At 34.4% G+C, this 15605-nt stretch overlaps 1 protein-coding gene across 4 annotated transcripts in view; it reads right to left on the reverse strand.

Annotated features, from left to right (window-relative positions):
* The window catches only part of STXBP5 (syntaxin binding protein 5), a 173227-nt gene that overhangs the window by 71848 nt on the left and 85774 nt on the right, over nt 1–15605 (reverse strand). For all 4 annotated transcript variants that reach the window (XM_047101606.1, XM_047101605.1, XM_047101608.1 and 1 more), the window contains exons 10-16: nt 7340–7494; nt 6094–6166; nt 2888–3035; nt 2616–2683; nt 2254–2294; nt 1153–1373; nt 460–638 (exon numbers count right to left, since the gene is read on the reverse strand). In XM_047101606.1, coding sequence (XP_046957562.1) covers nt 460–638; nt 1153–1373; nt 2254–2294; nt 2616–2683; nt 2888–3035; nt 6094–6166; nt 7340–7494 — 885 coding nt within the window. The remainder of the gene's footprint in view (nt 1–459; nt 639–1152; nt 1374–2253; nt 2295–2615; nt 2684–2887; nt 3036–6093; nt 6167–7339; nt 7495–15605) is intronic.

The following is a 15605-nucleotide window of genomic DNA, read 5'->3' on the forward strand; positions in this document are numbered from 1 at the left end:
CATCAGGCTCTGTGCTGACAGCCCAGAGCCTGGAGCCTACTGCAGATTCTGTGTCTCCCTCACTTTCTGCCCCTCCCCCACTCATACTGTCTCTCTCTCTCTCAAAAATAAATAAGCATTAAAAAAATTTTTTTTAATATACATTTGATCCATCTATGAATCCAAACTAGAAAACATCCAAGGATTTGGAGGATTGAGCTGCATACACAGGAAAGATCCATGCTGTCCTACCAGTATTGTTTACAGATCAAATCTTAGCACTTCAAAGACAAAATCACAGAATTCAATCATATTCCTCTTGTTGCCACAGAAAAATAAATTGGATTAACCACAGCAAAACAAAGAAAGAAATGTTATGTCATTTTTCTCTATCACAGGAAAATATTATTCTAGTAATATTTATAATTTACTTAAACGAAAAAATAGTTTCCAAAACATCTGCATTTTTTTATAACTTACTTTAAACAAGGGACATTATCACGAAGTCCGTCAGATGAACTGCTACTGGTAGAAGGATGAGACTGAGGAGGAATGGGCTGAGGAGTGGCGCCCCCCACAGGTGTCGGCAAAGGTGGTGCCTGTTCACCCTCGGGGGATTCCACATCACTTATCTCATATAACAATCGAACTTCAAGCATCTGTTGTAAAAGAAAGACAGTTCACCTACTACTAATAATTATTCACTTTATTATGATTCACGCTCATACACACATACACTTCAGTGGAAACATGCTGTAAGGGTAAAAATTTAGCCACGATTTCTAAAGGTAAAGATTTAGGAAAGGAAAAAAAAAATGTTTCTGACTCAGCGTTTCAAAAATGATTGTGTGTGTGTGTGTGTGTGTATGTGTGTGTGCAAGAACACACGATAATTTTAGAATTCACAGCATGCCTGTTAGTACCAAATTAGAGTATGCTCATATTCATATTAACTTTCCTTAAATGAAACACATAATATACATAAGGATTTAAATGCTCACTAAAAAGATATAGATTAAAATACACTATTTTCCACAAAAGACAGATGGCAATGTAAACACTTAAGTGTTTTTAAAAATTCTAGAAAAAAACGACTGCAAATAATCTCCTAAATAATTAAAAAAAAATTAAATGTTAGACATCTGACACTGAAAATAATTAAGAGACTATTACCGGAATGACTTCTGTAATCACTTCTTGTTTGCTGAATCTATAAATGATGACATGAGCTGAAACTCCAGCTATGCACAGCATTCTACTTTCCGGACACCAGGAGATGATCTGAATGGCATATGGATCTTCATCTACAATATCTGTATTTGGCCTGTCATCTTTATTTCTTGACTTTTCAAATACTTTAGATGTCTTTAGTTTATATAATACTTGCAGAGTTACTAGAAAAAAAAGATAATATATGTTAAACATTTTAATATAAAAAGAACAAATCTAAAGTAATATTTAATCACTCATATTATCTAAGGAAAATAGCCAATATTTATTCGAACCATATTTTTATTCCCAGGTCTACATTTCTCTATTATTCTTTTAGATAATGCATTCATTGGACCTATTGGCCAAAAGAAAGGTGTACCTGTATTCATTAAAAACAAAAACAAAAAAACTCATCATGATGATGAATTTAGATAACCTGAAAAAAAATCAATGACAAAAATATTTTGTGAAAAGAAAAAAGTATAAATATAATGAAAATAAAGAACATTTTTGCTTTCTAAAATGATTTTCTACTTACTTTCACTACAAACGGTGCTAGTACATCTCATATTTCTATATGATGAAACACAAAATATCCTGAGTTAACTGGAGTCTCACTGCTTGCTATGTATATTTTGCAAACATTGATGATTCAAAGCATTCTTTCCTTTTTTGCTACTGTGTAACCAACATGTATATTCCACAAAGAAAATACAAATTACTGTTAGCCGAGCATCAGGCATTATTCTACAAATTTCTGTTGATTTGAAACACATTCTCACTTTTCCTAATTCTGAGTTAAAAAGAGAAGGTTTGAAGAAATTTTGAAGAAAGGATCTGATTACTTCTGCTGAGAATTTTTCTTGACTGACTAGACAGTATCCTTAAAAATATCTTACGTCTATCAAGAATTCTAAACTCATATACCTGATAAATCAGTTATTAAATCGATAGCTTCCAAATTTTATACTAAATGTTGATTATGCAATTATTATAAAACAGGTTATATAAAAGCAATGATTATATAACAAACATATAACAAATAATATTCAAAATACTTACTTGCAGAAGCATCCCAGAACTTAACTGATCCATCAGCATGCCTATGAAAAGGAAATGAGTTAAAACTGTGATGATACAAAGGAAAAAATATTACATTTTTTCTTTCTTTGAAGTATACTGTTATTTGCACATGATCTTAGCCAAAAGGCCGAGAAGCGATGAAGTATACTGTTATTTGAAAAGTTAGCCACCAAACGAGGAAAGGTAAAAAATTCAGGGTAAGTTGGCAGGTTCCAGACAATAACATTTTTTTAATACGCTACAGCATAAAGGAAAGCACTACCTGCCCAATTAATTAACGTCCATGTAGTCTTTGTATTTAGCCATTATTGGTTTAGTGGTGAAAACAGGCTTTTACTTACCCTGTAATAATTATTTCTGGGTAACTTTGAACACCTAAGCCCCAATTACCTCCATTAATGGGCCATTCCTATAAGAAAAGATTATAGTATAAAGCAACTTTCAAGCATCTTCATATATATATTTCTATGATAACAGTAAACAACGTATTTTGCTCCAAAAAAGGATTTTCTATATATTTTCTCTAGAAAAGGTATACGTTATCAAATATTCCAAGGTGATAAATATAAAATACTGAAATGCAACATTAAATACTAAAACTCATGTTCAATACCTTTTTGCTGTAACCTTGACGTTTCTGTCTAGCTCCAACAGAATAAAGTGCAGGAATGAGGTCCACAGGACAATCAGCAAAATATTCGCAACATGTGACAGGGGATTCGTGTATACTCAAAGGGTAGGGATTTTCAAATATAGGATATCTTTAACAACAGGAAAAGAAAAATATTTATGTATTTAATAAAATTAACACAACAGTGAAAACTTTTAAAAATTATTTACATCTTTGGAACAAAAACAATATTTAAAATTTGATTAAAGGTAACATTCTCTGAAGGCCCATATAACATATTATCTAAATTTATATTTTAAATTTTGGAATACAGTGCTCTTCTCCATATTTTTGGAAATTACATACATTCTGTCACAGAGATTTAATAGATTTAATTTATGCAAATATGTAAAAAATGACATCTTCTATAATGCAAGTTGCTCAGTTAGACTAGTAAAGAGAAAAGCTGCAGCTGGAAATACATACCATGTGGCACACACTGGACTAAGTGCTTTATATAGACATTTATCTTCTTTACTTCTCACACCACACTTACGATGTAGAAATTTTATGGAGGAACGAAAACTTAGAGTAATGTGCCAAAGGCATGCCAGCCGGCAAGGAGAAGCCAAATTTAAACTATGCTCTTAACTGTAAAGTTCTCAATCAACAGATTCCTCATTTTTATGTCAAATAACACAAATTTTCAGTTCTCTTCTCCATCAATGTAATGCCGAGTGCAATATTTAATCTAGAGATGCTCTCTTGTTTTAGTGATAATCTAAATAAAAGTCTACCTTAAAGCGTTCCTAGATAGGAAATTATTTCATTAAATACAGCAAAAAATGCTTTCAAAAATCTTAAAGTAAAATCCTAACTAAATGTACAGTGATATTTTTTTTCTGGTTTGAATTTCTTGAGAATGGTTACTTAAAAATATCTAGAAAACCAGCAACTGGCCCTAAAAAGTCTCAGAAGTTTAGAGTGGCTCATCTGCAAAAATTGTATGTATTCATCAGTCTACCACTGACAATAATTTAAAAATTAGAAAAGAATACATTCAGAAAAGCCCTTTCTAGATTTCAAAATGAAGCGAACTGTCATCACTCCTTCCTCGAACACACATAAAAACACAGAAGAAAAATTCAAACAAAAACATGAATTAAAAAAAATGGCAGGTAACTTTTTTCTCTTTATAAACATACTTTATAATCCTTAGGCACAATGACTCTACTATTACCATACATTTAACTGATACATTTGCTAAATAAAATGCCTAGTCACAGGTTATTTGGACAATATTTTCTTTAACTTAAATACATATCAGTATAGACCACAGGCAAAAAGTCCCACTATTTGAAAACTTAGCTAATGAAAAAAAAGTCATACTTAAAACAAATTTTTTTAATGTTATTTATTTTTGAGAGAGAGAGAGAGACAGAGACAGAGACAGAGACAGAGCATAAGCGAGGGTGGGGCAGAGAGAAAGAGGGAGTCACAGAATCGGAAGCAGGCTCCAGGCTTTGTGCTGACAGCTCAAGCCCACAGACCATGAGATCATGACCTAAGCCAAAGTTGGGAGCCTAACGGACTGAGCCACCCCAGGCGCCCCCAAAAATAAAATCATATTAAGAATAAGTTATTCCAAGACTGCCCTTTAGAAATACTGTTTTCAAATTCCTTTCCACTATAGTCTTGTAATTTTCAAAAAGGAAAAAAAAAATGATCATTACAGGTAGTACATATTAAGTTGATACGAATCTAGTAGTACCTTAAAATAAGGTAAATAATACTGTTGACTTATACTTCCGGGTTTCCCAATCCAGGTACTATTCACATTTTGGATCAGATAATTCTTTATTATAAGGGACTGTCCTGTTCATTGTGGATGTTTAGCAGCAACCCTGTCCATCACTAGATGCCAATATCATCTAGAAAAGATGTTTACACAGATACAATCAAGTATCTTCTGGGGGGGGGGGGCAAATTGCCCATAATTGAGAAACACTGAGATCCTAAATGGGTAAACACAATTAAATTTTCATGATTATTTCAAGAGACACAAATAAACAATGTAATATTCTTGCATTCAAAGAATTTATCATCTATGTTGGAAAAAGGAGAATATGGCAAATACCACAAAAAGTTGCAAAGGAGCCATGGTGGCAATTTATACACCAGGTATGATATATCTGGTTAAGAGAGAGGAGAAAAAGTTTAAATGTTTATTTAATTTTGAGAGAGAGAGAGAGAGAGAGAGAGAGAGAGCGAGCACAAGCAGGAGATGGGCAGAGAAAGAGGGAGACACAGAATCCGAAGCAGGCTCCAGGTTCTGAGCTGTCGGCACAGAGCCCACATGGGCTCAAACCCACAAACCACGAGATCATGACCTGAGCCGAAGTCAGACACGCAACCGACTGAGCCACCCGGGGGCCCCTAGAAGAGGAAGTTGAGTGAGGCAAAGAGGACTGACTTTGAAAGTTATGTGGAGTTTTGATGGCAGTGAAGCAAGTGGAGTTTGCAGCCACTGGGAACTATGTAAGAAAAGACATTGAAGTACGATGTTTGTTTAATACACAGTTCAGTTTTTCTAGGGAATAAGGCACCTGTAGGAAGACAGTGAGAAATCAAGTCAGAAAGGTATCCTCAATTCCTACTGTGTGGAGAAGCAGGCTGAGAAGGTGCTTTCAAATAATAAAACAGTAGAGATCATAGTGGTTTAAAGAGGAGAATAACAGGGCACCGGTTGGCTCAGTCAGTAGAGTATGGGACCCTTGAAGGAGGAGAGTGACAAGCTGGGTGCTGCATGCAAAATTACTCTGACAACGGTATTCATGACAGTGCCACAGAGAGTGCATGTGGGTGGGGACGCCACAGAGCTTATCTGGAGGTAAACTGTGATGGGATGAATTCTGCACTTATTTATTTTGGGTGCCCCCAGAGTGTCCAAGTATTAGGTTGAATTATATGAAATTTCAGAAATTCAAGAAATTCTGACTTAAAAAATAGAAATTCTGTGTGAGCAACATACTAGCGAAATCTGGCAGGTAATTAGAAATGTGTGTCTGAAACTCTAAAAGAGGCCAACATTATGGATATAAATATAGAGTTTTCAAAAAAAAAAAAAAAAAAGAAATAGCCAACCCTATGCTAAAAAGAGTCTTTTCTACCATATACTAAAATAATCTCTCACCAAATTTTATTCTTACCCATTTTGTGCAAGGTCTATAAGTACTAAATCCTTTTCCAGAAGAACCACCACAGCATATGGTTCCTGAAAATCTGGAATAGGAAAACAATGCATAAATAACAGTTTTAAATATGGAATAAGACAGCAAATTAGATAATACACATTTGCTTTTTTAAAAATTTTTGTTCCATTCTCTCAAGTATGTAACAATCTGATCTTGCACTTCATGTAATTTAAGACTACTTGGTTTTAAATGAGATAAATCTATATAACTCATACAAAATTACTTCAATTTTGTAAAGACGAATAAAACAAGAAGTTCACAGTAACTTCTATGGTATTGCAAAATCCAAGGCAGGACATGGGCAACAAACCCAAAATTTAAATCTGAATATCCATAAGAACAATTCTTATTCTTGTCTCTCATAGGAACTCAGTAGAGTATCACTACAATATTATAATCTCTTTCTTAGATATTTTGTATGCACTTGTTAATTATAAAATGTGTTATAGCTTTACATTTCAATTCGCTTCAAATGAAACAAAAAAGATCCAGATTTAAATTCCTCTTGAAAGGATACACGCTAGCTGTTACGGTTAATTTTATGTGTCACTAGTCTCTGATTTGGTGCCCACTTGTTTGGTTAAACACCAATTTAGATGTTGCTGGGAAGGTATTTTTTAGATGTGATAAACGTTTAAATCAGCAGACTCCCAGTAAAGGAGATTATCAGGTATAATGTGGGTGGGATTCATCCAATCAGTTGAAGGCCTGAAGAGAGAAGACAGGCTTTCTAAAAAGGAAGCAATTCTGCCTCAAGACAGCAACATCAACTCCCAAATTTTCAGCCTGCCATGGTGCTTGATCAATTTGATTTATCACCCTCAGTTGTGTGAACCAATTTCTTAAAATAAATTCCTTATTTCTCTCTCCTCTCCTTATGTGCTATCAGTTCTGTTTCTCTGGAGAACCTTGGTCAATTAACACACTAGTGTTTTATAGAGTTTTAAAATGTTGCTTAATGTGGGCAGTTCTGTTTATCCTTCAGTAGCACTAACTACTACTATGTCATATTAAACAGATAAAGCTTATTAAACAAAATTAACTTCTGAAATAAAACTTACAAAGTTATGAAGACAGAATCTCTCCCCCAGAAGAGTGACAGCATACTAGGATAAGGAAACTATTTAGAAAACAAACAGGTCTTTGTTCTGAATAGCAGATACCCACAGAGAATACGTTTTAAAGATGCAAAGCTTATTACCATTTGGGTATGGTGTTTCACATAGCGTTAGAAAATCCACAATTGAATAGTCCATTTCCAGCACAGCAGTACTTTTCCCATGCATAACTGTTAAGCAGGGTCTTCTTCCTACAGTATCATAGGACAAACCTCCTGATAAAATAATAAAAGGTTCCCTGGAAGTAAAATACATAGGTGGGATTATAAATACCATAATGAAGACTACTTTCTTGCTGTGTTATACATTTTTTACTTAGTGACATAATGAAATCTTAAATTCTAACATTTTTATGTGTGATTTAATTGAATAATCACAGGTGCGTTTTTTAATTGCATTAGGTAAGACCCAGGTGAATTCATGAAAATTAACCTACAGTAAGAATGAACATTGACCATATATGACGCTCTCATACCTCCCCTTGATGCCTAAAAATTTTTCCTTTACCTTCTTTATATAATTGTCAAAAAATTCTCTCTGGGTTTCTATTGGTTAAGTGTCTTGAATGCACTGCTTTTATTTTCAATCCTGATAACCAGGCCTTCTCAACAGAAGGTCTAAAAGAGAATGTTAATGACCCATGGCATCCACTGTATGTAATGAATTAACTTCTCATTGATGTATCAGGAATATACTAGCTATAAGTCACCCTTGAGAAAACAGTCACTCAAAATCATTTTCTGTAGGGCTCACTTCTGGAATTTTGGCTGGTATGCTCTCAAACCACAGTGCCCGTGTACATCACCAGCTGTCAGCCTGCCACTTCTAATCAGCTCTACAACTCTGTCTCCCTATCAGTCATTACTTCATGATTTATCTAGACCCACTTTTTAAAACTCCTAAATATGCAAAACACAAAACATCTTTTTGTATGTTCTGACTTGTGTGTATTTATCTTTGTCTTGCTTATTCATGTTTTTTGTCCATGTTTTCATTGGATTAGTAATCCTCTTCTAATGGTTTACTAAGAGCTCCTTGCATTCTAAGGGATTAGCTCTTGATCTGCCACATGTCTCACCATTTATAGGTGGGGAAGTTATTTACATTAACAGATGATTTCAAAAATTTGATACAAGATTTTCTTGAATCTTTTCATGTATGATTTTTAGGTAGTTTCTGAATGTTTCCTCTAAGGTCAGTAGATCTATCTTCCTCCTCCTTACATCTGGTATAAACAGTATATAATAACATGTAGTGGTTAAAAGTGCTAGTTCTTGTATTCAACTTGAAGCTTGTTTGTTGTTACATGGCTGTGAATAATGAGACAATAAGATCAAGCGATATTTTATTACTTAAAACAAAAAGTGCTAGTTCTGGAACTAAACTACCTGAGTTTAAATTAAATCTCAGCTCTGGCTTTACTTTCTGTGTGATGTTGGACAAGCTGCTTAACCTCTTTGTGCCTAGCTTTTGCATCTATAAGATGGAGTCTGAGTGGTAAGTATCTACCCTCAATTACTGAATTAATATACACAAAGCACTGGGGTCAATGTCTGTAACACAGTACACCTTTGGTAACAGTTATGTATTATTATTACTAGTAACAGTTATCTATTATTATTACTATTATCATCAAATTACCACTATCATCCATTGTGAAAGTTTTCCTTCTTTTGATATGTGCAAAGAAACATTAAAATTTCTAAATTATATTTATTTTTATCAAAACAAGAATAAACTCCACTAATAGAGTAGTAGCACAAGTGTGTAATCTATAACTAAATATAAAAAATATAAAATATAACTAAATATATATAAATATATATATTAAATATATACTAAATATACTAATATATAGTAATATAGTATATAGTAATATAGTAATTTAGTAAATATACTAAATATAACTAAATATAAAAATATTAAAAAAAAAAGTATTAATAACATAAGAACCAGGAAAAGGGAGATGCTGTGCTACATTACAGAATAAAATTTCCATGGAAACCTGGCTAGGTTTCCATTAATGACCAGGTAAATCACCAGTTTATTAGATAAACTGTTAATATGGCATTAAATAACACCATGGCAACTAGGTAGGTTTATCCTCAAAGACAACTAAGTGTGTATTCAATGGCCTTGTCAGCTGTCTGTACTTCTTTTCTAAACTTAGGAGAAAAAATATACAATGAAAAAAATAAGAATAAAAACATATGAACAAAAAAATATGAGTAAAAAATAGTTTCAAAGACATACCAAGGTAATATTCTTTTTCATAATAATAAAAGTTTCCCAAGTCTAACAATAAATGCACATATATATATATATATATATATATATATTTAAAGATGTATTTTTCCTTTTTTATTTTTTTTTTTTTTTAAATTTTTTTTCAACGCTTTTTATTTATTTTTGGGACAGAGAGAGACAGAGCATGAACGGGGGAGGGGCAGAGAGAGAGGGAGACACAGAATCGGAAACAGGCTCCAGGCTCTGAGCCATCAGCCCAGAGCCTGACGCGGGGCTCGAACTCACGGACCGCGAGATCGTGACCTGGCTGAAGTCGGACGCTTTACCGACTGCGCCACCCAGGCGCCCCTTCCTTTTTTATTTTATGTGCTGTTTAAAAAAATCATCTAAGTTTGCAGGTTATATTTTTTTCCATTATAATGAACCAAACTTTGAAGAATAAATATTAATGAGATGAATGTTTTATAAGAAAGTAGTCATAAATACAATGATAAAACAAGAATAAATATTTTAACACCAGATAGTAAAAATTATATAAATACAGAGTCTTGCTGGCATTTGGAATTACATAAAAACTTCTACAAATCTATATTATTTCTAGGTAAAGTAAGAATTATGGAGGTGGAGAATACTGTTGTTTTTAAACAAAAGGTTAGCTTTTTTGATGTTATAATAAGGCTTGGAGATAATATAATTTTTATCTCATAACTTTAAGATTTGAATTTGAGTAGAATTTCCTTCAGTGATGTTGGGTTCTCTTCAAGACCATTTTTGAAGACATGCACATTTGAAAGGTGTCTGGACATTTTATAATTTTGATTGAAAATTTTAAGAGCCTAGACACTTCTAACTCCTTTATCCTTCTGATTAACCTCCCCCAGGCTGGCCTTGACAAAGGGTTTGGCTCAAGTTGGTTTCCATATGAACCATGCTTTATTTAAGGAGGTATTTCTATCTAAAACTCCATTTGTATAACTAGTTTGCTCATCTCAGTTCTATAACATTCCCCATTTTCTTTGAGCACCTGTATTCCTGTGCTCTCACATCCAGTCTACATGAACAAGCACACTGCAACAATGTTCCAAAGAAAAGAAAACAAAGCGAAATTGTGGGCTGGCTGTGAGGAAGGGGATAGGGCAGGTACTCTAAGAGTGGTCAGAAAAGATCCCTAAGTAATGACAGATGAGCGGGGCCAGAACAGTGAAGAGCCAGCCACTCAAAGAGCCTGGGGTTGGGGGAAAGGATGTACATTCCAGGCAGTAGGAATGACCATTGCAAAGACCCCGGGTCAGGAATGAGGTTGGTATACCTGAGGAACCAAATGGCCAGTGGGGCCACAGCAGAGGAAAGCAATCCATAGTAATAGAGGACATGACTCCTCTATTGTACAACACATCCTGTTTTCTCTATTAGGATCTCAAGAACTTGTCTCCTCCATTTCATCCCCGTAATTACTTTTGTTCTGACCCTAATAACCTATAGCTGAAATTATTACAATAGCATTTGCACTTGTTTATTGCCTGAGATATACTTCCCCTAACTTTCTGTTGACTCTAAAAATTTTTAAATTTGAGTAGAATTTCTTTCAATGATGTTGGGTGCTCTTCAAGACCATCATTTTTGAAGACCTCCACAAGAGAAAGGTGTCTGAACATTTTATAATTTTGCATCATTATCTCCTCAGAAAAACCTTCCCTGACCCACTCACCCTGATTGAGCTGGGTGCCTTTCCTGTGTTCCTAAGCATCCTGCGCCTACTTCCCTTCAGCACTTACCACACGGAATTGTCATTATGTTTATTTATCTAAGCTCCTTCAGGACACATAGTGTATAATTTACCTCTGCATTCCCAGGCCCTATCTAGACCAAAAAGTGACTGCCAAATACATATTTAAATACCACAAAATCTATTGCTCAGTTGATCACCAGTCCTAGGACTTAACAATGAGAAATGCTATAGGAGGAGCCCATGGCCAGATACAGTAATAAACGCTGTCTAAAGAAGTTTGAAATTTAACTGTTATGCTATTCTGATAATCTTTCTATATAATTAGTACTACCAATTGTATTATTCACTACTAAATATATTTTTACAATTGAAATTTAAGCTCTAACTTATCCCATATGTAATTGTACATTACTAACCTTATCGATTTCTCCAACTTTTTTCAAATGGAGATATGCCATTCTATTTCAGAGAAAACAATTAACTATATATTTGGTAAGCAGAATTATACCTTAGCTCTTGAAAGCTAACTAATACCTTATCTTTACCACTCTAACCCCAGTGCTTAACTTCCTGTTGAATGAACACGATTTAAAAAAAAAAAAAAATATGTTTACTTATTTGAGAGAGAGAGAGGGAGAGAAAGAGGCAGAGTGTGGGCAGGGGAGGGGCAGAGAAAGAGGGAGATACAGAATCCAAAGCAGGCTCCAGGTTCCGAGCTGTCAGCACAGAGCTCAATGAGGGGCCTGAACCCACAAGCCGTGAGATCGTGACCTGAACCGAAGTTGGATGCTCAACTGACTGAGCTACCCAAGTGCCCCATGAACATATGATTTTCATGAGACCCCTACATCAAATTTCTAAGATTCTCAGTTCAAATTTCAAATGTAAATTCTAATTATCTAATTTGAATAGTTTAATAGCAACCTATATAACTTGGATCTCATATTTGGTGTCAAATTGTTGACTTTTCACATAAAAGCTTAAAGTTTAGATTTTGCTGATTATGTGCTAATTAACATAATAGGTTCATCTGCATACATGGTTAGAGTGGAAAACAAACTGTGAAGCACACTCAAAAAGTAATAATGAGTTCTTAGCTCTACTAAGTTTTTTGAGCTATCAAATCAAAATGGAATAATCAAGAACAAGGGTTTGAAAAACTTAAATGTTGAAGGGCTGGGAAATAAAAAGAATATAAAATTTAAAACACAGGGAGTTGAATTAAAAGTACCCTTCTAATCATTTAATGTTAGTTTCAAACAACGCTTCTTGAACTATCTATGGTCAAGAATTAAAAAAGTTTGAGTCATTGAAAATCTGTGCTTTTGTAAGAAAAACAATTAAATGTGTGCACAGATGTTGTGGTAATGTCAAATGATATTCAAATTTCCATACTCTTACTTTTGATTTCTGTACATATTTTGTCTCAGAGAGTTAGCACACTGGAACCATTCATGCATCATACTCTGAGTAGCACTAGTCTAGAAGACAAAAAGTTGAGCCATCTAAGGATACCATTTAACCTACCCTATCATCATCAGGGGGAAATGTGAAGATGTCATTGAAGATCTCACTTGAAGGCCCCATACATACCCCCTGACACTCTAAAGTTAAATCAGAAACCACAGAACTCTTTAGTGGGGCATGTCTGAGTAGAGAGGCAGATCTCCAAAACAACTCTTTAATAAGAGAACTACTGCTTAGTTATAACAAGTTTTCACCAGGGACCTTTTAGAGTAAACAGGAAGATAATATGGTAGCCTAACAATAACTCATTATGATACTGAAAGGTATACAGAGATGAATAATGGGTCATAACCCAAGTTTTGGAAGAAGACATCTATGTTCAAATCCTAACTCTATTACTTTGTATCTATAAGGACTGAACAACTTACTTCAATTTTGATTATCTGAGCCTCAGTTTTGTCTTCTGTAATAGACACCTCACAGAGTTATTGTAAAGATTAAGTAACACAATATACACGTTGCTTATTACAGTGCCTGGGACAAAATACATTCTCAGAAAGTGACTATTACTTTAGCATCATGATGGTGATATTCCAGTGCCTTTCTAGTTCAGATATTACCTTTGCCAATTTTAAGACGACTCTCTGAGAATCAGAGTAGCCATCTCCAGACCATATTTCACTAGTGACTAACCCTAATACTCTCTTTTGCTAACACGGAGAGATAGAAGTTTGGGGAAAAATAAAGGAGCATAATATATTTAGACAAGTTCCTGCTCACTTAATGATCAAGGTAACAATGATACAGCTTTAGTAGAGTAGGTTTGCATATCACAGTATTTGAGTAAAGTGTTAAGATTTTAATATAATTTGGTTATTTTTATTGATATAATTTTTATGTAAAGTTGTTATAGTAATCAGACTTAATACATATCCTTTTAGTTATCAAAAATGTGGAATCTCAAAACATTTCCATAAATTGCCTTACAGTATACAACAGTGATACTCAGAGGGTGGTCTGTGAACCCCTAGGGCTTTTCAGGATCCTTTACTGTGAAGATAAAGCCATTTTCATCATGATATTAAGACATTATTTGCCTTACACTGTGCTGATATTTGCACCGATGGCACAAGGCAATAGTAGGTGGATTAAACTCCTGGCATCTCAGCATGAATCGAAGCAGTGGCGCCAAACTGGACCTATTCATTTTAGTCCTCATTTCCATACATGAAAAGAATTTTTCTCCTGCCACTTCATGTCTTTGCTGAAGCAATAAAATGACTAATTTCAAATCTTGACCCTTAATATGTCTTTTTTTAAAAAAATTTTAAAATGTATTTATTTTTGAGAGAGAGAGAGAGAGAGAGAGAGAGAGCGAGCGAGCACAAGTGGGGGAGGGGCAGAAAGACAGGGAGACACAGAATCCGAAGCAGGCTCCAGACCCCGAGCTGTCAGCACAGAGCCTGATGCAGGGCTCAAAGCCACAAACTGTGAGAGCGTGACCTGAGTCGAAGTCAGACGCTCAACCAACTGAGTCACGCAGGTGCCCCAATATGTCTTTTTAATGTTGTGTTAAGAAAATAAAAAGCATACACAAAGCACTTCTGTATACTGAAATGGACATTTATTTCCAGAAAACCCCTTGTACAATTGTTTGAATTGTGAGCTAAACTATTTGCTATTACTTTTGCTGAAAGGATGACTAACAAGTTATAATTTAGGCTGAGGTAACTGAGTCATTTTCTCAAAAATGAATGAATCTGTTACTTTAAGAAAAACAACTGACAATATTTGTTTACAATGATAAAATCTGACCTTTCAAGTGAAAATCAAGAGTTTGGGAACTTCTATCTGCCATGCTGGATTTCACAGTTTCCCAATACTTGAAAACTTTCCTGATGACATCAGTGGTGGTATCAGTAATTTGAAAATATATAATGAAATGTGTCAGCATTACAAGATACAAATGACTCACTCAATCAATGTTTTTCAATTTACCAGTGTCGTGATGTTATAAAAGCACGCAAGAGGAAAAGAGACACTGAAAGTGCTGACACACCAAAGGATTTTCAAGAAAACAGAATAGGAACGCTTTTCTGAAAAGGGATTCAGCTCTCACACTGCTGGATCTACCACTTGGTAAGTTTTGGTATAGTATCAAGGAATATTTACCATTATTTTAAAAGTCAAACTACAAGGGTGCCTGGGTGGCTCAGTCAGTTAAGTCTCAGTCAGACTCTTACTTCTGGCTCAGGCCATGATCTCACGGTTCATGAGTTTGAGCCCCATGCATCGGGCTCCACGCTAACAGCGCAGAGCCTGCTTGGATTCCTGGTTTCCTTCTTTCTCTACCTCTCTCTCCTGCCTGCATATTCTCTCTCTCAAAATAAATTATAAACATTTTTTTTAAAATCTATTTAAAAAAAGTCAAACTACGTATTTGTGCAAAACTGAATTTTCTTCATATGCCTCATTAAAAGAACGTATCACAAAAGACTGTAGAAGCAGATATGAGACTCCAGCTGTAGTCTTTTATACTCAACTTGAAAGAAATTTCCAAAATAAACAATTCCGCTAGGATATATTTTTAGAAAGAAAGTTATTTAAGACCTATCCTAGCCATACAAATTTCAGAAAAATTATGCTTTGGGATTTCAGCGTATTATAGTTTCATAATGCAACCTAGTTAGGATATAGAGGATTAACTATAATGTCCCACAGCAACTCATACTAGCCCATTACTTTTTTTTTTCCTTGTACCAATACAAATGAAAGAACTTAGGTAACAGGCATTATTTTCAAACAAGAAATCTAAAACCTTCAATGCAATCTTTGTCATGTGATTTTTGTGATTAAATAAACTATATATGAAGTTCATAGTGTTACAAGTATGATTTCTAAGCTTA

This window comes from Lynx rufus, unplaced genomic scaffold, assembly GCF_022079265.1.
Source record: "Lynx rufus isolate CCGP_SWC_20201006 ecotype Redwood Valley unplaced genomic scaffold, mLynRuf1.p SCAF_6, whole genome shotgun sequence".
NCBI classification, from domain to species: domain Eukaryota; kingdom Metazoa; phylum Chordata; class Mammalia; order Carnivora; family Felidae; genus Lynx; species Lynx rufus.